Below are 23,501 nucleotides of genomic sequence, written 5' to 3'. Positions count from 1 at the left end.
GTATGTGCATTGATACATGCATACAGAGTTTAAAGGCATTGTGTTTTCATTAAAAAAAAAAACAATTACATTAAATAAGAAAATGTATCTATTTACGTGGCTGATAATGAAGATGTAAAGAACATGTATTTAGATTTGCATTAATATATTTAGGATTTATTCAATTTTATAACTTTACTTACTCAAGATTTATAAATACACATTCCGATCTTGTTTAGTCAGAATTATAACTATATATTAAAATTAAAATTAAATTAAGAGTTATGCATTTAGCGACGTACAGTGCATTCAGGCTATCAATGCTCTACCACTTGAGCTCCAGGAACACTATTTACAGTTTACAATCACGGATTCAAAATTATAACTATGTTTTTTTTTTTTTTTTTTTTTTTCGACATATTCATATTCATACTTATAACTATATATTCAGATTTGAGATATATTCAGATTGTACATATGTATTAATATATTACATTTTGTATCTATATATTCAGACTTTTATCAATATATTCCAAGAGTTATAACTAAATACTCATGATTTACATTTGATATTCACTGTATATATTCATAATTAGAACTACATACTACACTACATGTATATTATATTCAGATTTATACATTCAGACTCATGTGTTCTAACAGTATAGGCTGATTTACTTCAGACTTATCTATATTCCAGTTTTCATGTAATATATACATGCAGATTTACATATATGCATGTGCGGGTGTATTTAAAAATGATACAGGCTAATGATCACTACTGACGCAGGTAGCGCTATTGAAAGTTCATTTCTAATGTGAAGTAATCTCATAATGTATGCCTACCCAGTTACATTACATAAGAGAGACATTCAAAAGAAAAACAGTGTGTGTTGGGGTAATTGGGAAATACTGATTTAGATGATTCAGTCAGCTCATTCACCTCCCACTGATGGAGATATGAGATGAGAGGAAGTGCTTTCTGTGCCTGAACAATAAGGGACAGTGTTTGCATAGCACCACTGAAAATAGACATTCGTCACACTGATCATATGAAACCAACCGGATTAAATTAAGAGCATTTTCTCATTAGATAACAATTAGATATATTAATTCAGTGTTTAGATACAGTATATTTTAGACATTTAGTCACAGTGCCAGAATGTGGGGAAAAAAGTGCAAGAATCTGTTATTATATCATATATAAAATGATTTGGCGGTCCGGTGCTGTACGACACAGGCATGTGAATCGAAATAAACATTTAAAGAAACATTTTTTTTTTTTTAATTCATTCTGTCATTCTGTCAGCTTGTCCAGCATCCAATGCTTGTGTTAGCGATTTTACATGGTAAATAACTTTTTAATCTTAACCTCCTATTCAAAGGTTTTAATATAGTACATTCAAAGCAGCCTGAACTGACATTATTCAGTTCTGTCAGTGTTTTGGCCCACTTACAACAATGGCAGTGGGAACAATGCAGAACGGGCGAATCTACCTCCAGACTCAGCCGCCGAGCTGTTGATGTCTTTAATCACTTCTTTCTGTACTGTTGGTGTTGTCACGGATAACAAAATTTAACTGAATTTCTAGACTCTTTATTCATCATGAAATATTACAGCTGTCAAGGTGTTATAGAGTTTGACAAGAGATATACAGAGCTTATATGAATAAAAACAAATACTAGTCTGTAATTGATCACAGATCCAAACTGATCCAAGGAACACTTCTGTGCTTAAGCAACACTTACATATATAATATATAACAGATATATAATATTCATCATTTGATAAACCAAGTCCAACTTTACTTTTTATCAAAATAAGAGGCTATGCCTTTCTCAGGTATCATATTCATTAATAGAAAGACAATGATGCTGACTGTGTTACACTGTGACAGTGTTTATTCGAAACATGTTTGTTACGATTACGTCATGTCGGTTTTTACAGCAGCTGTGCGCTGGCGAACATCACGCTTGTTATTATCCCTGAAGTTGAGCTTCACTCCTGATGTGTGTCCAGAGGAGGCTGGGGCTAGTTGTCACATGGGATATATCTCACTAACTACAATTGTGACTCATGTCCAATTACAACAATGTATGTTTTCTCTAGCAAAGGGTTTGTGATTTTGTTATAAATGTCTAGTTCAAAACACTTTAAAATGAGATTTTTGTGAATTCTGTCTTCTAGATTAGAATTATTAAGAATTTTGTATGTTTTGTTTGTCAAGTTATAATTCATCTTAATCATAACTATAAAATTATGTTCTCTCTCTGTCTCTTTTACATGATATATGTCATTATTCACCATTTTAACCAGTGTCTTGAAAATTAGCAGTTTTATACACCACCTCCAGATAACCTACCTATTCAAATGCACGTCATTTTTAAACTCTTGGAACATTGTAAGAACAAATGCTAACCTTAACGTGTTCTATTAATAAATTTAGTTGAAGGAACACTGTACTAACCTTTAAATAAAATTGTTAACATTAACGTTTTTGGAATGTTCCGTGTTCCTGGAATGTTGTGGTAGAATTAGTTGGAAACATTGCAGGAACATCATGCTAACATTGATTTTTGGCTTTAGTTATCAAGTTAACAAGTGAACTCAGACTATAGCTAAACCATAACATTTGTTCAGAGCAAGTTATTACATGTTTATTTTTTCCCCTCAGTTTTATTAGGCCTGCTTGTTTTTGTTTCATAATTATTGTAATGTTTATATTTTGACTGAAAAGGTGGATGAATAAAATGGTTTAAAATTTGTTGTGGATTATACCTTTGTTGCCAAGATTTTAGTGTTGAGTATAAAATAAACAAACTAAAACTCGTTCCTTTTTAGGTAGGCTAGTCTATCCCTTCACCCATTTAATAAACATGGCAACTGGATGGTCAGAAATGGTTGTTATAGGCACTGCAGCTCTCTGCCATCCAATGTGTTTTTGTAGTATGTTTCAGAAAACTAACACATGTAAATACTGTACATAATACAGCCCCAAAACAGCGTAGCCCTACAAGTCCAACATATGGCAGTGCGCATCTCCAATCCGAGGAGGAGGCATTAGTCTGGAGTGCCATTCAGACCAATGACAGCAGCATGTGGGCGTGTGTTCAGAGTGTGTGAGCTGCTTCTGGAGTTTAGTAAATGACTGCAGCAAGAAATACTGTGCAGCTGAGGAGCTCACTAGCGATGGTACAGGCTCTGTGTGCCGAAATATCAACGTTTGGGCTTTTCTGACGAGGATTCGAGAAAAACGTTGAAACCCAAAATGAGCATCGTCTCCTAACTGGACCAGACAATGGAAGTCGCTTTCTGCAGCACTAACAATTCACCCCTGGGAGACAAGTACGTACTAAATCAGACTACCTCGGCCAGAGGTAGCTAAACTAACGCGTGGTTCAGAAGCAGCACATTTCTTTAGTGGGGATGCGTGTAAAAAGGAGCGCGGAGGAAAAGAGCAGACGCGTATGTGTAGATGCTACTGAATGACTTTGGAGACATTCCGGCGCTTGGAGGAGATATAGTGCATAGTTTCGGTTGTTCTGAATGTTTGCGATGGAGCGTCTTTGAATTTTCTTGCATTTAATGCTTCTATGGATCGTCCGGAATGAACGTCTGAATTTAGTTTTTTTTTTTTTCTTTTTTTTTTTCCTCTCAGCGCTGTTTCTTCCACCTGCAATTCCGCAACCCGCGTGAAACAGGAGCTCCGCTTCACCTGACGTTACACAGCCTCGCATCGGGAAGATGACCAGCTCGTCTGCATCCTCCTGAGATTTCTTTGGCCTTTCTGGGAATCCGAAACAAGCAAAGGACGACTTGTTCACGTCAGAAGTGAGAGAAGAAGGAATTGTAGCGTGCACTGAGCTGTAGCGAACTACATCCACACATCTCCAACCTGACACAATGTTCGCACTCGGGATATATTTGTGGGAAACTATTGTATTTTTCAGGTACGTATCGTGCTGAGTGTTTTATTATTTTTTACTCTAGCATGCTATTTATTCTCTTGTTTGGATATATAGCTGGTTTCTTTACTTTTGCTGAGAATGTTTGTATTTTGGCAAATAGGTACGATGATTTCAAGTAGGCTAGTAGTAATTATTGTCTAGTTGGGCCTGATAATTCATCTACTGTAATCTCATGTCCGCTAATTAAAAACAAACTAAGTCATAATTCTGTGTCATTCAGCTATCCGAGTCAGAAATGGCAAGGATTCCCTTTAAAACAGGCTAAACAGCGAACACTAGTGGCGATTGACGAACAGCAAGTTATCAACAGGCATACAAAGGCGATAGTATTGGATAATGTCATAAATGTAGCAGTGTTATTAAAAACAATAATTCAGCAGAATTAAGTACAGATTTAGTTTTTGTCAACACTATCCCCGCAAAAAAAAATGTTCTGAGAACGTTCTTAACATTCCATTTTGGTTGAGGGAACGTTATTTTGAATGTTCCAAAAATGTAGAAATGTCCAGTTTGCTTAACGTTGCCAGAACGTTATTTTATGGTTAGCATAACGTTCCTACAACGTTCTTGAAACCTAAATTTCGTAAAAAATATATAATCAGTTAGCGATATAGTCAACTGTCTCAACGACAAAACAAAACACTAACATTATTTTTTATGTGTTTGTGATGTGTACATCTATAATAACGTGTTACGAACTTCTGTTGTTGATTGAAATAAAAATAATAATATTTATAATCATAAATAAGTATTTATTTATTTATAAATAATATGTTCTGTCTGTTGATTTTTTTTATCCATTTCTATTCTATCTACAAATCATTTTCATTCATTCATTCATTCAAGGAACATTGCATTAAATTACAGTTGTATGACAAGAAAGCATAGGCCTCTAAAAATCTTACGTGTATGCAGATTTATTCATTATTACAGTTTAATTGAAACGGAACACTTGATTTGATAGATGCTATATCAGGCTCTAGGTTAATGGTCCACATACGGATTATTCTATCATAATGCCGATTAGAATCCTTTAACAATAGCTGTATCACAAAAAGATTCACCTTATCTAGCCGGTGGTTTGCAGTAATTATTTTGCATTCAACGGCCAGTGTTTAGTTAATGAACTGGAATCAGGATATTGCAGTCTCAGCTCTTGCTGCTGAACTTTGCAAAGCCTGTTAATTGATATCTCTTTCCCCATCGTCTCTGCCTACACCCCAACCTCATTTCACATGCAGAATTATTATAGACATTGATCACTCTGTCAGTGCTAATGCCACTGACGAATACAAATTGTACACAACCATAATTTGCTCTATGAATTGCATTTCTCTAATTGATTTCCATATTAGCCTGCACATTTTCCATGCAGGAGTTGTCACGTGAGAGGCTGACGTGTGCATGTCACTGAGGCATAGCTATTAAAATACAGCACATGAATAAAGCAGACAGGATGTTATGTCATCAGGCTAAAATATGCAGGTAAAACCATGAACGGCTAATCCAATTAACGGCAGAGGCATGCGGTGAGCATTTAGATTATATGCACTGTAAAAAAACATGCTTCTTGTGGTGACATCTATATTAATTGGTTTAAGATGAACAAAAACATTATTTAATATGACCCTAAATAATCCCCAATTTAGCCTAACGAAAGCGACATATTACAAAATAGCTACATCAATTATTACAAGATATTAGGAAGTTTTCTCAAGTCTTCTTGTAATGCAAAATAATCTAAAATTATAATATTTAATTGTATAATTTAATAATATATAATAATAATATAATTATATTTAAGAATGATGAATATTTGCAATTAAAGATGTATGTTATTGTTATCAAATTTAATTAAAATACAAAAATTTATAAATAAATAAATAAATGCTTGGTTTGTAGGTTATGTTCAAGCCGAGTCAGAAAAAAATATACAATGAACCCAAGCAAGGACTTGTCTTTGTAGTGTTGTGCCAATGACACTCTGTTCCCTGTGTCATTTTAATTTTTTTCTTTTTTACAATGTCATCTCCTCTGGTTTGCATGAAGTCCCAGATGTGCCCTGCACTCACTTTGAAACTGTAGTTGCATTGTTTTGGGACATTACTGCATATTCTTTTTCTGTTAAATTGCTGCTAAAAGCTCACCAATTAAAATTTGCAATTGCCTCAAGGGTTAATATCTGCTAATAGAGATTAGTATCAGAGTTTAGTTTTGGTCTCTTTGGTAATTACATATGCACAGGTAGTTACTGAAACAAGCAGATGCATATATGCTCTCAATTTTGTGCTCTGCTTTACAGCTTTTTACTGATTTTCTCATTAAAGGTATTGGAAGAAAAATGGAAGTAATGGGGGAAAGATAGCTAACTCAGTATCTGAAGATAAAGCCTACAAATAGTCATCTTTGTAAACATTATTTTTACTAATAATGTATCATTAATAATCAAAGACAAGATCGTGCCATAAATAGCACTGACACGTCACTAGCCGTATGCATTTTTGGTTTTGGATCCACCAACTTTAATTTTTGTATTTGTAGAGGTCTGTTGTAGTTGTGCAAAGATCAGGTACTTTCGGGCATATTGTGATTTGTTCTCTTCTGTCCTTCAGTTCTGTAACCACACTGACAAATTAAGAGCGGCTTGTGGAAATGGCATTTTGGTGCCAGAGAGGCCTTTGATTTCTTGTGTGTTACAAGATCAATAAGGATTGTGTCCATCAGTGGTCCTAAGAACATAATGAGCTACACTTAGGGCTAATGATTGGATGCTCACATTAAAGTATGCAGGTCTCTGGGTTGTTTGCATATATTTTCTGGCAGGATGCTCTGCTTTGGTTCCTGCTGCATCAGCAGAAGGATCAGAGCGTCTCCACTGCCATGACCAGCATCGATCAAGGTTCATTTGTTCAGTGGTGCCTTGATTAGTGAAAGCATTAATTACTAAAGACGCAGTCTGAAACCCACATTACGTATCCGGCTTACTCCGTCCTTTGGCAGCTATGGTCACGATGAGCTGGATATGCAGGGAAGCAAAACTAATAGAGACTGTATCCTCAGATTTCACACTGTCACAAAGATTTTTTCAATGGCGCGTTCATGTAAAGAGTCTGTAGTGACAGAGAATGGCTCTGGAAGAGACTCGATAATCTGGCACGCTGTGACTAATCTTATTATGTTTGCATTGCAACATTTTATAGTAAACACAAAGGAAAGTGTTTCTCACAATGAGCGAATTCACATTTTTTATTTTATTATATATATGTAAACATTTGACTTCAGTACAAACAATATGTTAGGTTTGCTGTCTCCTTTTTTGTTTTGGGTAAAATAGCTTTGGATTTTAAAAACTGAAATACTGTGAAATATTATTACAATTTAAAATAACTTTTGTTTTAAAATGTAATTTATTCCTGTGATACAAAGCCTTTACTCCAGTATTCAAAGTCACATGGTCCTTCAGAAATCATACTAAAATGCTGATTTGCTGCTTATGAAGCATTTGTTATTAGGGGTTCAAGCACATAATCATTACCTGAGATTATCACTTTCATATTTTGTATGTTATTCCTGCTGCGACGTCGCAAAAAAAAAGAAAGAGTCGTTGTCACATGTGGTTAGTACAAAACTACATGGAAGATATACTTTTTATCACATCACGTCGATATTTGAGGAACCCTGCCCTATTGTAGAAGTTAGGTTTTTTATTATTATTATTAAACCATAAGGCCTAGAGAGCTGAAACTTGGTCAGATTGTAGTAGTCTGGCCTTTCTCTCATATCTAAAGCCTATCCGTGGTGTTCTTTTGTGAAAAACCTACTTTTGCAGAAATATTCTCTGGACAGTGATTAATCAATAATTATTTTAAAAAAAGTAAAAACTTTGACTCACCGCAAAACGTTCGAAAGAGGCGGGGCAACTTTTACTAAAATGTCTGTAACTCTTGAATGCAATGAGATATCTTCACCAAACTTGATACACGTGTACAAGCTCAATCTTTGTTCAAATAAAAAGCCACTTAGATGGCACTATAAGATGGAAAAAAAAATGTAAAAATTCTTATAACTACGCAATTGTTGGTCCAGTCGTCTTGAAACTTGGTATGCAGTGTTTTTGTCCAATGTCCCACAAGTGTCTGTGAGGACATTGGTGTATCTCAAAAACAATGAATTTTAAGCAACTATTAAACAAGGTTAACAGAGGCGGATCGAAACGAAACTTGGTGGGCATGTTTGACCCATGGGCCTAAAGGTCTATAAGAATTTTGAAAGAAATCAGCCACTAGTTCGCACTAACAAGTTTTATACACATCCACACAATATGCATAGCATTTGATAGATCTCCTCATATTGCGCAACTGCTGTCGATTAAATAATCTCAATTATTTAAAACCTACTTTTGCGAACTAATCCTAGGTTTTTCGCTCAATCTCTATCAAACTACTGCAGCTTCATATCAATTGACAGATGTCAACCAATCTTAATTTGCTTCATTGCAGCTAGTTGACAAGTCAACATTTCTTGTTTTCTTTAAGTTCAACTCAATGTATTAAAATAAAAATAAATTAATGAAAACTAAATGGACATTTTAAACACAAAACTAATAAAAATGGCCAAAACATTACTGAACACTTTACCTATCATGAAAAAAAAAGAAAATTCAAATTCTATTTTAAAATTATAAAAACTTAGTATCTCATTGATACACAAATGGCACTCCTTTATTGCCATTGAAAGAGTTTGATTAATGTGTTTATTTTTTAGGTGTTGTTAGGACAAATCCCAGATTTTTACCTCTAAAAGAGAAATGTAGAGCAGCACTTCCCAGAGAAGTTTTTCCTAAGATGTATCCGCATTTAAATGCCAAACACTTCTCCAATTTAATAGTTACCCGGCTCCAGTAAATGTTAATGAGCAGAAAGAATAATGATGTGCAAGAACAGAAAAAGCCTGACTACTTGTTACTTTGAAAACAAAGGATATCTGGTGACGCAGACGGTCAATGGCTATGAGAGAATAATGGATATGCTGCCAAAACAGTTCGACGGGATTCAGTGGCTGGTTAAGAAAATCGAGCAATTCCCCACAAAGAAAGACCCATGAAATTGGCAAGAAGAGGACCATGTCTCAAGGACTTAGATGAAATCAATATACCACAGGCTATTTTATGATTATTATCCTCCATTTTTGTCAGACACACTGATCCTGTAGATTACAAAAAAAATGTCCATTGTCCCTGTGAGTCTTCAGCCGTGTGTAGGACGACCTGAACAAGTCGATACATATTAAAGTCCATCATGTAGAGCAGATAAACAGCCCTATGGAAGCACTTAAAAATGCAACTAATCCGCACTAAAAGTGCTCATAGACTAAAAAGCCCATGGGATATGTTATCATGTGATTCACAGGCCGGTTAGTGACCTGACGTTTAGTGTAAACTCAGGTCATACTGAGGTGTCAAAGCCACAGACATGCACCCTATTATCACTTATTCATTTCTAACAGCTTCCAATGCTAATGAAGATACTTGTGTATGATGAGGTCTCGATTCACTTCCATGTTCACATAGCTCTTTTATTGCTTCTTTTTCTTTGCACCGGTGTGAATGAACTTTAAATCTAAAGTTATTTTCTTTTTATCAATTTTTTGTATTGAAAATGACAGTATATATTTACATTACATTTACATTTAATCATATAGCAGACGCATCTATCCAAAGCGACAATAGAAGCAATCAAATAAACAAAAGAGAAATAATATCATATGTAAGTGCTGTGACAAGTCCCAGTTAGTCTAGTGCAGTACACATAGCAAAAAAAAAAAAACATTAAATTAAAAGTATGAAAAGTAGATAGATTAGAAATAGAATAGAGCTAGTGTTTGAGGGTCATGTTATTATTATTTTATATAATAAATAAAAAGAAAACAAGTAGATCTAATATAAATTGAATAGAGAGTGCTAGTGTTAGATGATCAAGTTTTTTATAAATATAAATAAAAGTAAACAGAACAGATTTTGAATAGAGTGCAAGTGTTAGAGGGTCAAGCTTTTTATATACAATAAATAAAAGAAAACAAGTAGATATCAAAGAAATAGAATTAAGTGACTTTGTTAGATGGTCAAGTTTTTTAATAAAAAGAAAAGCAGATAGAAATAGAATAGAGTGCAAGTGTTATAGACTCGATACAATAGAAATAGAATGCAAGTGGTAGATGGTCAATTTTTAATAAAAAGAAAAGTAGATAGAATAGGAATAAAATACAGAGCACAACTGCTGGAGAGACAAGCATTTTTATAAAATATAATTTGAAATATAATAGAATCCCATAGTTTTTTTATAAATAAAAAGAAAAGTATATAGAATAGAAACAGAATAGAGAGTGCAAGTGTTAGAGGGTCGAATTTGTTATAAATAAAAGAAAAGGTAGATGGAATAGAAATAGAATAGAGTGTGCAGGTGTTAGAAGATCAGGTGTAGATGGAAGAGATGTCACCACCTTAGAATTACAAGGTTCTATCTGCATCCTGAGCAGTTTTGAGATATAGAGCTTGAAAGGTTTTGGATTCCATATACTTTGTGAATAGAAGCTTTCTGTTTTCAAAAAAAAAAAAAAAAATGTGCACAATTTAAAAAAAATATATATACTATGTAAATAAACTGCCACAAAATAAGCATAATTTTGACAATACTGTCAGACAGAACCTCATAATTCCAGGGTGACAGTGTGTGTTTAGCTGTTTCTTGAAGATGGCTAAAGCCTCGGCTGCTTGGATTGAGTTGGGCAGGTCGATCCTCCAGCAGGGAACAGTTGAGGTATGATGATGGACATATAATCTAACGTCAGCTTGAAATAAAAAACTGACTTGAGTCAGAGATATCCATTAGCCTCAGGGCAGAGAATGTAATAATAAAAATAAAAAAAATCTCATAATGCATAACGCTTGTCCTCCTCTGTTCATTAACACACCTGTCGTTGTCCCAATCCACAGCTTGGCAGCGTCCCAACAAGCAGCAGCTCGGAAAGCTGCCACCCCAATGCCTCCGTCAGAATTCCTGGACAAGCTTATGGGAAAAGTGTCCGGTTATGATGCAAGAATCAGACCTAATTTCAAAGGTAGGTGCATCCACCAAGACACTGCTGGAGGTCACAGGAATGTAACCAAGCACTAAAAGCTATTTCAGTGCAAACATATATACAATAAGTACACACAGATGATGGATCTTTTGACAATAAATAGAAACAGGTGATATATTATTATAATAATCCAACATGTTTCCACTGACATTTTAAAATTCTGATTTCAAATCACATGCAATTCAAAGCTGCTCCCAAAATGTAATTATTCACTCCAAAGGTTAAAGTTATCAAAGAACAGCAGCCTGCTGGATACCACAATAATAAAGTTTTGTGATCGTTATATTAAAAAAGCTGTGCCCAAGCTGGCTACATTCCTGTTATTGTCTTATGTGGTACTCGGTATCGTATATGTTATAGTGTGTGACGTGTGCTGGCAATGTTAGAAATAGCCACTGCAATATATTCATGTCAATCTTTACAAATTATAGTCTGCCTGTTGCTTAGCTATTGTTGGGAATACACTTTTATTTTTAATGCAACAAATGCAAATCAATTTTAAATGCAATATTTGCTTTAATACACATAGCAATTACAATGTAGCTTTTATTTTACAATGTAAAAAAAAAGAGATTGTGTATATAATATAAATTCCTTGCCAGATTAAATGGTAGTTTTTTTTCCTCATTCTGTCACAAAAGAAAAAAAATGTATATGTTCACTACTAATGTATTATGATTGTGTATATTGTATATATTTAATTCAATTTGAAAAAAAAAAACTAAAAAGTTTGAATCTGTATTGTTTATTAGAGCCAAATGTATTATATGTTTGGTATTTTGCATGTAAGTTGACCAGTAACACTTTATAATAAATTTAGCAAGCAACATAATATTATATTATATAGTGCTTAACAAATCATTATTGTGCATTGAAATATGAACTACTGATTTGTAAAGCTCTGATTCATGAAAATTATTATAAAGTGTTCCCTTTGACCAAGATATGTTTAATGCAATGCAGACACTTATAAGAAGTAAAATATCAGAAAATGTGTCAATTTTGTATGTGTAAAGTCTCACTCTTCCTTTGAAACTGAAGGTAGGTAAAAGCATCACTGAATGAGAGAAATATTAGACTGATGTATCCTGAGACTTTGTCCAGACTGTTAAACCTGCTTGAACGCTTAAATGGCAGAGGGCCCCTGTCTGATTTTGAGGCCTTGCATCTTAACCTTGCTCGTGGCAGCAGATTTATTGCTTTTATTTATTTCTTTCTGTTGACAGTCCGTGCTGTGATACGGTGAATGAATCCTGACATCAGAAATGTTGCTGTTTGCTGAGTTTTGCTGCAACCTTGTTTATGGTGAACGGCGTCATATTTTGGAGTTGGCTGATTGTTTCCTCACTTTAATTTACCCTGAAGTAGCAGATCTTTCAACGTCACAAGCTCAGCACTGACTTTATGCTTTCGTTGTCTAATTAAATCCCTAGTAGCCAGAAATCTAAAATATGAATTTTCTTAGATTAACATATATAAAATACAAAACGAATCAATAGCTGCTATCTGAATAAACACTGGCGCTCTTTCAGGAACTCGTTATGTAATTCATTCAGTTCATTTGGTGAGGGCACATGGGTCCTGTGGTCACATGACCAGACCAGACATTATGAAATACAAAAGTTCGTCACGGCTGTCAGGTCGAGCGTGTAACTGCACTCAGAGCCGGAAGCTCACGTGTCCTCGGCCAGCTTTCTTAAAAAAAAATCATGCAGCAAGCGTCCTGACAGCATCTCTCCATAAATTCCAGAGGAAAAAGCAGAAAGAGAACATTTAAAGGGTCCTACGCTCCTGCATAAACAGCATTTGTTTCCAGCTCATGGCGTCTCCTACAAATTTGGTCGTACAGTAAAAAAAGGGGGTGAAAAAGATAAGAATTGCCTGTACCAACCAGTGTGCTGGCATGAGAAGAAATTAAACTGATCGTGACTGGAGCTCACTGTGGGAAATCCTTCCAACTGGTTTAGTTGGGACCTTTTGAAATGTAAAGCCCATAGCCTGGCATATTTGGGGCACTTCATGCTGGAAGAACCAGGAGAGAGATATTTTCAGATCTTTCCCGTGTATCTTTTCAGTCAATAAATGATTATGCAAGATTGTATTTTAAGGCTAAAGTATGTAGTTTGTACATTTGGTAACACTTTTTTAATAAGGTTTAATTCATTAATATTAGTTAATGCATTAGATATCATGAACTAACAATGGACAATACAGGATTTATTAATCCAGGTTTATGTTGATTTCTATATACACGTTTAGGAAATTGTATAAATTAATATTATTATGATTAAATATGAATTAACAGTAATTGTTAGTATAGTCTATCTGCACATACAAAATATGTAAAAGTAGTTTTTTTATACTTTTGAAAGAATTCTCTTATGCTCACCAAGGCTTCCTTAAAGATGCTGTAAAAACTGTATTATTGTAAACTATTATTATTATTAAAAATGTTTTCTATTTAAATATAATGTAAACTTTAATTTATTCCTGTGATGCACAGCTGAATTTTCAGCATCATTACCCTAGTCTTCAGTGTCACATGACCCTTCAGAAATCATTCTGATATTCTGATTTACTGCTCAACAAACATTTCTGATTATCAATGTTGAAAATAAGTGTGTTTCTTAATAATGGATGGAAATAGTCAGGATAAATATTTATTTTGTAACATGTATTTACTGTCACTTTTTCAAAATTGAATATGCCTTAAATATAAGTATTCATTAATTACTGATTAAAAAGTAAATACATTTTTTTTTACATAATAATAACAAATCTTACTGAACTCGTACTTTTAAATGGTAGTGCATATTTAAGTTATTACATTTTTTTTTAAGTTTGCTATTGTTATTTCATGAGACCTGATGCATTAACTAATGTTCACCAATTTAACCTTCCTGATAAGTATTACCATAGTTTCTCCTATACCAGTTTCATGTGCATTTCCCCCTAAAATATCCATATTGTATGCATATATATATATATACATATATATGTATAATATGCATCCTGACCTGCTCAACATAGGGCTGTGAATTGGTGTTTTGGACTGTCTGTCTGTCTGACTGATAGTGAACTGGAGGGAAGCTTGTTTGAAAACGTATTTATTTTTTCAAAGTCCATTTGGTATCACAGATATTACACATTTTAAATTTAACCGTAAGTTTTTAAATCATCTTCCCTCAAACAGACCATTTGGTTGTGCACGCTGACAGATCAAAGTGCTGCGTTAAACAAATTGGGGACGTGTGAACCTGAGAGGAGCGGGACTGTCCGTCCGCAGACAGGCCACTAGCTTGAGCTGTAATGAATGGTTTGGAGCGCAGCTGCGCCTCCCGTACCCACGTTAACCTTGTCCCTTCTCATCAGTCACAGCGAGGAGCTATGAGGCCGACAGCCACGAGGTGCTACAGATTCCACCCAAATCACATAATCATCGCTGCTTGCTGTTTCTCATAGACCGGCCGTCTCCCTCCCGCCCCGTTTCCAATGAGCTGCCACCACGCATTATAGTCATGATCACGTTAATGCTTTCTGATTACTATGTCACTTTGCTTCTGAATGGGTTCGATGAGACAAGTGTACATTTTGTAAATATACAATCTGCTGCGGTATATTTACTGATTGCTTTTTTAATTTCTTTTTGGATGTCCTGTATGTCTCTGTTACCTCTTTGCATCTCCTCCTCATTCATGTAAAGTGCAGAAGCGAAGCCTTATTAGCTGGTGGAGCTTGATGTTAATTTGGTGCTATCAGCACATGCTTAATGGGACTTTAATATAGGATTAATGGGAATTCTCTAATGAGTCGGGAGGCAGCGTTCACATACAAACGGCAATGGTGAACCTACTGATGCTTGGTTTAAATGATGACAGATGACTCAAATCCTGATCAAGAGTGTTTCTGGATAACTCATCTGCTGTCTTCAGAGAGTAGTAGAATATATGTTCCTTCCACAATCTGCTTTAAGAGGCTGCTGTAAACGATTTTGTAAGCTTTTTCAGAGATGCTATGAACTGTATTTCCACCATGGGGGTAACGAAGCGTCTCAGGATCGCGCTAGATAATTGCGTTTTTATCTCATGGGTAGAGAGAGAAGGCAGTGTGTGGATGTGAGCCTCGAGAAACATCACAACAGAACAATCAAACGACACCGAGACGGAGCAAGGTTAGATGTGATTTTAATTTTTCATACACGTTTTAGCTCATCGCCTACAAATTGTTCCAATTCTCACAGGGACGCAGAGACGATCATCCATGGAAATTTAATTTTAAAACTTCTGTTATTCGCATTTGAACTTGAGGGTGCAACTCCAGAGCGATTTATCACTGTCTGCACACTCAACAAAAAAAAAAATGCATTTACTTTGAAACAGTTTTCACTCAGATATATTGCTTATAAATTTGACAAATAATTAGATAGAAACAGCAAGTTGCGCAGTGAATTAAATGTGAAGTTTAAAAGCCTGAAATAGCACTTTGGTTTTAAAAATCGTTTTAATTTACATAACATTTTTACAGGTTTTAAATGAGATTGGCTTAAGATAATTGTAAATATTTAGTTATCAGTGCACTTAATCGATTTATTGTTTCATTTCCAGATACGTTTTCAATTAAAAGTTTGAATAGAAGACTGAAATAGTATTTTCTTATAAAACACGCTCCAATACAGTTTTTACAGTGCAAGAGGGTTCAGTTGAGATTGGCTTTAGATTATCTTTGTTAATAAGTGCGCTTTTTAAAGGCCACAAGTGTACAAGTATAAAATGTGTTGTTGTTCTTTAAGCCATTTAACATGCCTTTTCTTCTCTGACCTCTCTCAGTATTAGCTGTGTGTGATTGGTGATGGAAATGCACCGAAAGAAGTGTGCTTGTCTAAAATATTTGCAGCTAATGTCATTTATCTAAGAGCTCTAGATGGGATAATCAATGTCGGGTCATGGGGACTGGGATTTGAATGGTTAACGTAGCTTTTTTCACAAAGGATAAATCTCTTGGGAAGTCCTGGATTATGCCGGCATCTGCGTTATTGGTGAACATGCAGTTGGGCTGAAGAAGACGGGCCTGATTTTGAAGTCTACTTTCATGTTTGTGTATGTTAATTAGGATCCATTAGATGAGTGATTTCTGTTTAGGATAATGCACAAATGATGGCCACCTGCAGCGCTGTTGCCTCATAGGAATAGACTGAAATGCATTCGCTGTGGCGCATTACTCTACACGATATCTGTGGTCACACATGTGCATGGTATTGTTTTATAAGGAGCATCTTTATCCTTACCATGCAGAACTGCACAAGAGATGCACTGTTGTTGTAGCTTCTGTATGGTTCTGATGAACATCACAAGAGACAACTGACTGGAATACAGTGCACTGTGACCTGCCGTATGTTTTCTAGACTGAACATTAGGGAAAATGCCCCAAATTGGTTCTCTTTGTAAAAGCGGGAGCTGTTTTGTGGTTCCCAAAGTAAGTTCCCATTCCTTTTGTATCGCACAATCCTGCAACTCAATGCCAGGCAAATCAATTCGATCTACAGAATTACAAAAAATATGTTTTTACAGTTTGTGCAAAACTCAAAGTGAAGCCAGTTTGACATGAAGTCTTTGCATTTTCCCTCTTTCTAGCGTATTGCATCTATTAGTGCATTTTGCCTCCCGTGACCAGATATGCATTGCAACCCCCATCCTTTCTTTCATTCCAGTGCTTTGCCTCTTGACCTGCCCGCTCTGAAGTTTTGGACGAATAAGTGCATCCCTCCTTACCTGCTCTCGCCCTTAGTATGCCCATAGCACCCAATGTTCCCTGCCACACACTTCAAGTGTTGGCGAGTGTAAAGTAGAATAAGTGAGCCATGTGGTTTTGTTTTATTTTCTGTTGTTGGTTCCGCAAAGAAAAAAAAAAAAAGAAAAAGCTAGACATCTTGCTGTTAGAATATCATGTTATTAATCCTGATCTTTTTTTCATTAGACCCGCAAGGCCCCAAATCGGATGGTACTCACAAGAAAGGTACTTTCTTTTTATTTATCCGGGTGATTTCTCATCTGAGAAACGGCTAAATGATATGAAGCGTTAAAGATGTGTGTGTGTTTTGTTAATAAGTGAGAGAAACCTAACTAATGCAAATGACATCAGTCATACACATGTTCTTTTTATAAATGGCATGCTAACTGATAAACCAAATATTTATATGGGCATAGTGGTTTTTGTTTACTTTGTGGTATAATTGGATATTATCGTTTGACCTTTAATTACCAGTGGGAGTATCAGAGTAATTGGACTTCAGGCGGCACATTTGCAAAAAAATCCTGCATTTAATTATTAATTCGCTTCTTTTTGATTTTGTTGTGGAAATGAGTATTTATTTAATTTCGGATGTAGCCTCCAGTTGTTGGTTTAGCTTTGGAGCTTGTTGACTGCCACCATTTAGTGCCAATGTATCCCTTTGTGTAGCCAGGCGTGCTTTTTATCTGTGCACCATTGATCTTGGCTTAAATTCTAATATCGCATTTAAATAAGATCCCATACTGCATGTAATGTTGTTTTTGTGAGTATTGAGGCTGCAGAGATGCAGTTTTAGTCCTGTGGGCCGCACACTGCTGCTGGATTCTTATTACAGCCCTGTTATTTAGCTTTATTAAAGGCATTATATACACAGCTCCCTCTCTTTATGTAGACTAATGTGACATCTTCTGGATGTTTGTCACGGCTCCTGTGTTCTCAAATGAATGATCATAGGAGGACTATCCACAAATCATATTATTACAGTATTATATTGCATTTATCACACAATGTTTAATCATCGTTCATCCCAGCTGAGATTACTTCTAGCTACTGGTGTGCTGTAAAATGTCTGCAGTGTGTTTGATGTGTATTGTATGCATATATTAACAGTGCATTAAGAACCATGTTCATAATGTTAGTTATTAGTCATGTTCTTTTGTGTATACCTTTAACATAACTAGGCATGACCCATGTAAAGGTTGCTACTTGAAGAATCCGGTTGTAAACGTCTTTGAATATGATTTTTAATTTGTTGGGATGCAATGGTTCTGGGTTAGTTTTATTGCACATATTTTATTTTAAAGTAATTTACTCAGCCAGTATATAGCTCAATGTAAAGTCACAAGGAAATATGACTTTGCAACATTGTTTCCTTTTTCTTTTTTTTTTACTTAGCTTAGTTTTTTTTTTCATTGTAACCATGCATGTCTCTGTTACAGAAGCTATTTTTAGCTAATAACTTATTACTATTATTCTTTTAACAAGATAATCACAATTTAATGTTAAAATCAAGCTAGAAGATGCAAACAAAAAGAGTTTAAAGAGTACTATTAGCAATTTGTGTGACAGGATTAAAGTGTATCAAACTAGAAACATATCAACAATGTATAAACTGAAATGAGAATTGTTAAATATGTATTCAGTATTAAACCAGTATTTAGACTTTTTTTACTACAAAGAGGATATGAATTCCTGGAAAATTAACTATTTTTTTCCCAGGTTTATTAAAATAAATAGTCCAAACAGACTTCCTAAAAAGATTCAACTTGATTTGAAAGCGAAAGAAAGTGCAAGTTTGTTCATAAAAACAGACATATGTAGCATTTTGTCATCTTCACAGTTTGAAGAAGTGCTTGTTAACGGAAAATGACTCTCTTTTAAAAAATGAAATGTCAAATATTGCTTAAGTTAGTATTGTTAGTAAGTTAGTATTGTCACTACATCTTGCTGGTTATTCCCAACATGTGTAGGACTGTAGTGTGATTACTAAATGATGAAATAGTTATGAATCTACACAGACAGATTACTAAATATCTAAACTATCTAAATAACCCCAACAGAATTTCAATGCAATGACCAATGAAATCTGAATTGGATGGTGAAGAAGCTCAGAGCCTTCTCTAGCCCCGTCGAGATTTTGGGCAGTTTAATAGAGACTCGTCGCATTAATCTAATTTTCTTATTATCTCTTATCGTATTATTTCATACACATAGCTGCTCTGCATAATGAAACAACTGACACAGTCTCTCATATCATTAAAAGCATCAGTTAACCTCATTGAGAATCAATTTTGCTGCGATATTGACCATTTTATCTCATGATTCTGCGGCCGAAGCTAGCCAGGTAATCCAGTGTAATCAAACTGTAGTCGACTCATTCTCTATTCTGGACTCCGAGCCTCAGCCCTCCTATTGATTTATGTCTCTCTCCAGCCTCTCTCCTCCAAGGCTGTCATGTTTCCCCTATCAGTGATGCTAGCCTCAGGGGCAGGAAGAGATCCTGGTAATTTAGCAGGGTGTCATTACTTATAGGCATGTGACAATGCTAACTCAGACACTCTCTGAAACTAGCTGTCACTGCACGGGCATCTCTCCCCGTCTGAGCCGCCGCTGTCCGACTCTTATGAATTTTAATACAATCCCCTTAATGGTTAGGGTCGCCTCTAGCTGAACCGAACCTGGAGTGATGGATGGCTGTGACTCCTGCTCAATCTGGATTTGGTTTTGCTGGAATGGGTTGTTTTAAGTAGAGAACGCATGGAATATAGAATGATGTTTCAGGCTGGGATACATATAGCTGCTCTGTATATTCAGTAGCTAGGATATTAATTGTTGCTTTGTTCTTGGGGCGGTGTTGGCGCAGTGGATAAGACACATGCCTTTGGTGTTAGAGACCCGGGTTCGAATCCACTGTGAGACACCAATGTGTCCCTGAACAAGACACTTAACCCCTAGTTGCTCCAGAGGCATGCGACCTCTGACATATATAGCAATTGTAAGTCGCTTTGGATAAAAGCGTCAGCTAAATGTAAATGTAATGTTTTGTCGCAGTGCATTTCAGGGCCTGTTATTTTTTCAATGCATGGAATATTTTGTTTGTTTTTGAATATAGTAATCTAGTAAAATATTCCGAATTTTTCACTACTCTATATTATATTGTTTTTGTTCTTTGTTTTGTTATTCTAGAATTCTAAAAAAGTCGTCTGTTCTAGTTTGTTCTATTTTATACCATATTCTCTTTCATTAGTCTAGTCTAGAATAGCATTCAGTTTTTTTATGTACTGTTTTATGCTATATTCTGTTTTTAGCGTTCTTTTTTTTTTACTATTTTGTACTATAACTCTGCTTTTAATGCTAATGTATTATAGTGTTCTGTTTTTCTGTAGTATTCTATACTATATTACGTTTTTATAGTATTCTTCTGTAGCATTCTGTTGTTGTATTTAATTGTAGCATTCCAGTGTAGTAATGTTTTTGTACTATTAAACTATATTCTCATTTGTAGTATTTTAGTGTAGTGATGTTTTGACTGTTATTCTATTCTGTTTTTGTAATATTCTAATATATTATTCTGCTTTACTATTCTATATTTATGTTCTATTTATGTAGTATTCTAAAGCAGCATTTAGTTTTGGTAATATTCTACACCATATTGTTGTCTGTTTAATTGTAGTCTTGTATATTATTCTGTTTTTGCCATTCTATATTAAATTCTCTTTTTTGTAGTATTCTAAAGTTTATACCTTATTTTAGTTTTTGTTAAATAATTTTAGTCAAATGTTATATTTTGTTTGTGTATTATTCAATAACCATATTATTTTGCAGTATTCTGTTTCATTTACTATTCTGTGCTACATTCTATTTTTATGTTGTTTTTTACTATCCTGTATATTATTTTATTGTATATTATTGTTAATTCTGTTGTTTTATTGGTAACACTTTAGAATAAGGTTTCATTAGTTAATGTTTTAATGTATTAATTAACATGAACAAACAATGAATAATACATTTATTACTGTATTTATTCATCTTCGTTAATGTTAGTTAATGAAAATACAGTTATTCATTGTTAGTTCATGGTAATTCACAGTGCATTAACTATTGTTAACAAGCACAACTTTTGAAATAATGCATTAGTAAATGTTGAAATTAACATGGACTAAGACTTATAAATGCTGTAGAAGGATTGTTCTTGCTTAGTTCATGTTAACGAAAGTAGTTAACTAACATTAACTAATGGAACCTTATTCTAAAGTGTTACCGTTTTATTGTATAAATCTCTTTGTAGTATTTTTTATTAATGTTTCTTGGATTTTTGTTTTCTGTTGTTTAGTTTTTTTGTACTATTCTGTGCTCCATTATTATTATTATTATTATTATTATTATTTATTTATTTATTTATTTATTTATTTATTTATTTATTTTACTATTCTATAGAGTTTTTTCAGTAGTAGTAGTTTAGTATGTTATTTCTTTTTTTATTTGGTACTATCAAAAAATTTATTTTGTAGTGTTTTGTTTTTTACATTTTTGTTTTACTGTATCACACTATTTTCTATAGTATTGTAGTTTTTAGTAGTGGTATATTTTAGTACACTGTTCTGTATTATTATTATTATTTTTTTTTTATTTTTTTTTTGTAGTATTCTAGTTTAGCATTGTATTTTTGGTGTTTACTTCTGTTTCCTAATCGTAGTACACAGTACTATATTTTTTCTTTTTTTGTAGTAAACTACACTGTATTCTGTTTTTGCAGTATTCTAAGAATATTATATAATAATATTAAATAATATATATCTTTTCATTGATTTATGGTTTGTTAGGAGGACAATATTTGACTGAGATACAGCTATTTGAAAATCTGAGGGTGCAAAAATATCACCTTTAAAGTTGTCCAAATGAAGTCCTTAGCAATGCATATTACAAATCAAAATGTATATATTTATGGTAGGACATTTACAAAATATCTTCATAGAACATGCTCTTTACTTAATATCCTAATTATCTTTGGCATAAAAGAAAAATCAATCATTTTGATCTATACAATGTATTGTTGGCTATTGCTAAAAATAAATGTACCCCAGCGACTTAAGATTGGTTTTGTGCTCCAGGGTCACATATAATATTATCTTTTTGTATTTTTCTTTATTCAGTTATAATATATACTTCCAAGGACTATAAATCTGCTCTATTATATTCTATATACTATAAATGTTTTTGTGTGTGTTGTTTTTGTTGTAGGTAAATCTCTTTACACTTGAAGATATAAACCGCTGAAGCCATCATCACGTCAAACAACAAAATCTCAACAGAAATGGATTTTGGATTATGTGGCTACATGATCTATTTGTTTTTCCTCGTTTCACTCTTTCTAAAGAAGCTCAGCTTTTTCACTGAAGCTTAACACCTATTTTTTTACCATGTCAGTGTAACTAGAGCAGTGCAAATTGAAAATTGCCCCGTGCTAATAGATTTACTCCTCATCGGCCCGGATGTCAGCGTATGAGGGGTAAGAAGGAAGCCCTTGACATTTGCCCCAGCGTTGATTCAATGAGCTGTGATAAAAACATGGAAAAGCTGGTAGGGCACTTTGCTGTCCCTTTGTTACCAGTAGATCTCACTCCGATCGCAAGCTGCTTTGCCAAGACCTTGTAGGTACTGCCGAAGCCATATAAATATTTAATGCCTCAGTGCCATTGTATTTCTGCTGAGAGCAGCTCGATTTTTACCATGAGCCATATCATTAAGCTTTCTTTATTTATATCAGACACTTTCATTTGTGGTGGTCCACTTACCCGGGAGGCATCTTAAGTGCCCGTTGTTTGTAATAAATCTGTTTTGCTCCTGTATTGAGAGTGTCCTCCGGGTACAACATCTCGTACGCCATTTTCCCACCAGCTGACCGGCGTAAAATAGACTAATGGCTTTATCGTTCTCCAGTCTCTGCTAGGGAAAGAGAAGGAATCTGCTATTGATCAGTTCAGACGTGGAGCTTGTTAATGAATGACTATAAACTTGTAACTGTAAAAATGTGTTGTTGTTGTTGTTGTTGTTGTTGGTTTATGAAGAAGTAATTGGTCTCTCGGCTCAATGTTTTTTTGTGTTGGTGTAATTTATGGGTGTTCTAAAGAGGTTATACTTACCCAAGGGACTTTTGATTGATGATTGTTCTGTTTATGCACAAAATTTCATCACAGTAATGACTCTCTGATTGTCTCTCTTTTCTTCGTAAATACTTAATTGTTTAACGTCAATACCGAAAAACACTCGTCCCTCACTTTCTCTCTGGGAAAGACGAGGGTGATCTTTGCGACTTGCGTGTCCTATTTGTGTCTGTGTAATAAAGGGGAGCGCAGTGAAACGTGTGAGGCTTTTAAACTGCCGTCACCTCTATGAGATGAGGGTGGAGGCACGGCTCAGAAATTAAGGTCTGATTCGCTGGGAAAGACAGCGGAGTAAAAAATGTATAAATAACCTGAACGTCCCTTCACTGGCGGTTGCTTCACTCTGCAGTGAGCGGCTCTTAGGAGAGCAAAAACATGGCAAAGCAAATCATTCTTGGCAATGACTCACGCTTTCCTGACAGTTAACGAGCTCGGTCTTTCTCTCTCTTCTCTCCTTATTGGAGG

General features: G+C 34.6%; 1 protein-coding gene across 5 annotated transcripts in view; it reads left to right on the top strand.

The window, feature by feature from the left end:
* Positions 1–3,072: 3,072 nt before the first annotated feature.
* The window catches only part of glra1 (glycine receptor, alpha 1), a 48,410-nt gene continuing 27,981 nt past the window's right edge, over positions 3,073–23,501 (top strand). The window contains exons 1-4 of one of the 5 annotated variants that reach the window (XM_026281147.1): positions 3,073–3,325; positions 3,639–3,930; positions 10,940–11,064; positions 17,059–17,097. In XM_026281147.1, coding sequence (XP_026136932.1) covers positions 3,884–3,930; positions 10,940–11,064; positions 17,059–17,097 — 211 coding nt within the window. In that variant the 5' untranslated portion in view covers positions 3,073–3,325; positions 3,639–3,883. Of the gene's footprint in view, positions 3,931–10,653; positions 11,065–17,058; positions 17,098–23,501 lie in introns of those variants that run through there. The other 4 variants (XM_026281146.1, XM_026281149.1, XM_026281145.1 and 1 more) reach the window with 4 other exon arrangements.

This window comes from Carassius auratus, chromosome 14 (genome assembly GCF_003368295.1).
Source record: "Carassius auratus strain Wakin chromosome 14, ASM336829v1, whole genome shotgun sequence".
NCBI classification, from domain to species: Eukaryota; Metazoa; Chordata; class Actinopteri; order Cypriniformes; family Cyprinidae; genus Carassius; species Carassius auratus.
Note: the sequence above shows the minus strand (reverse complement) of the source record. Positions and strands in the feature narration are given on the sequence as shown.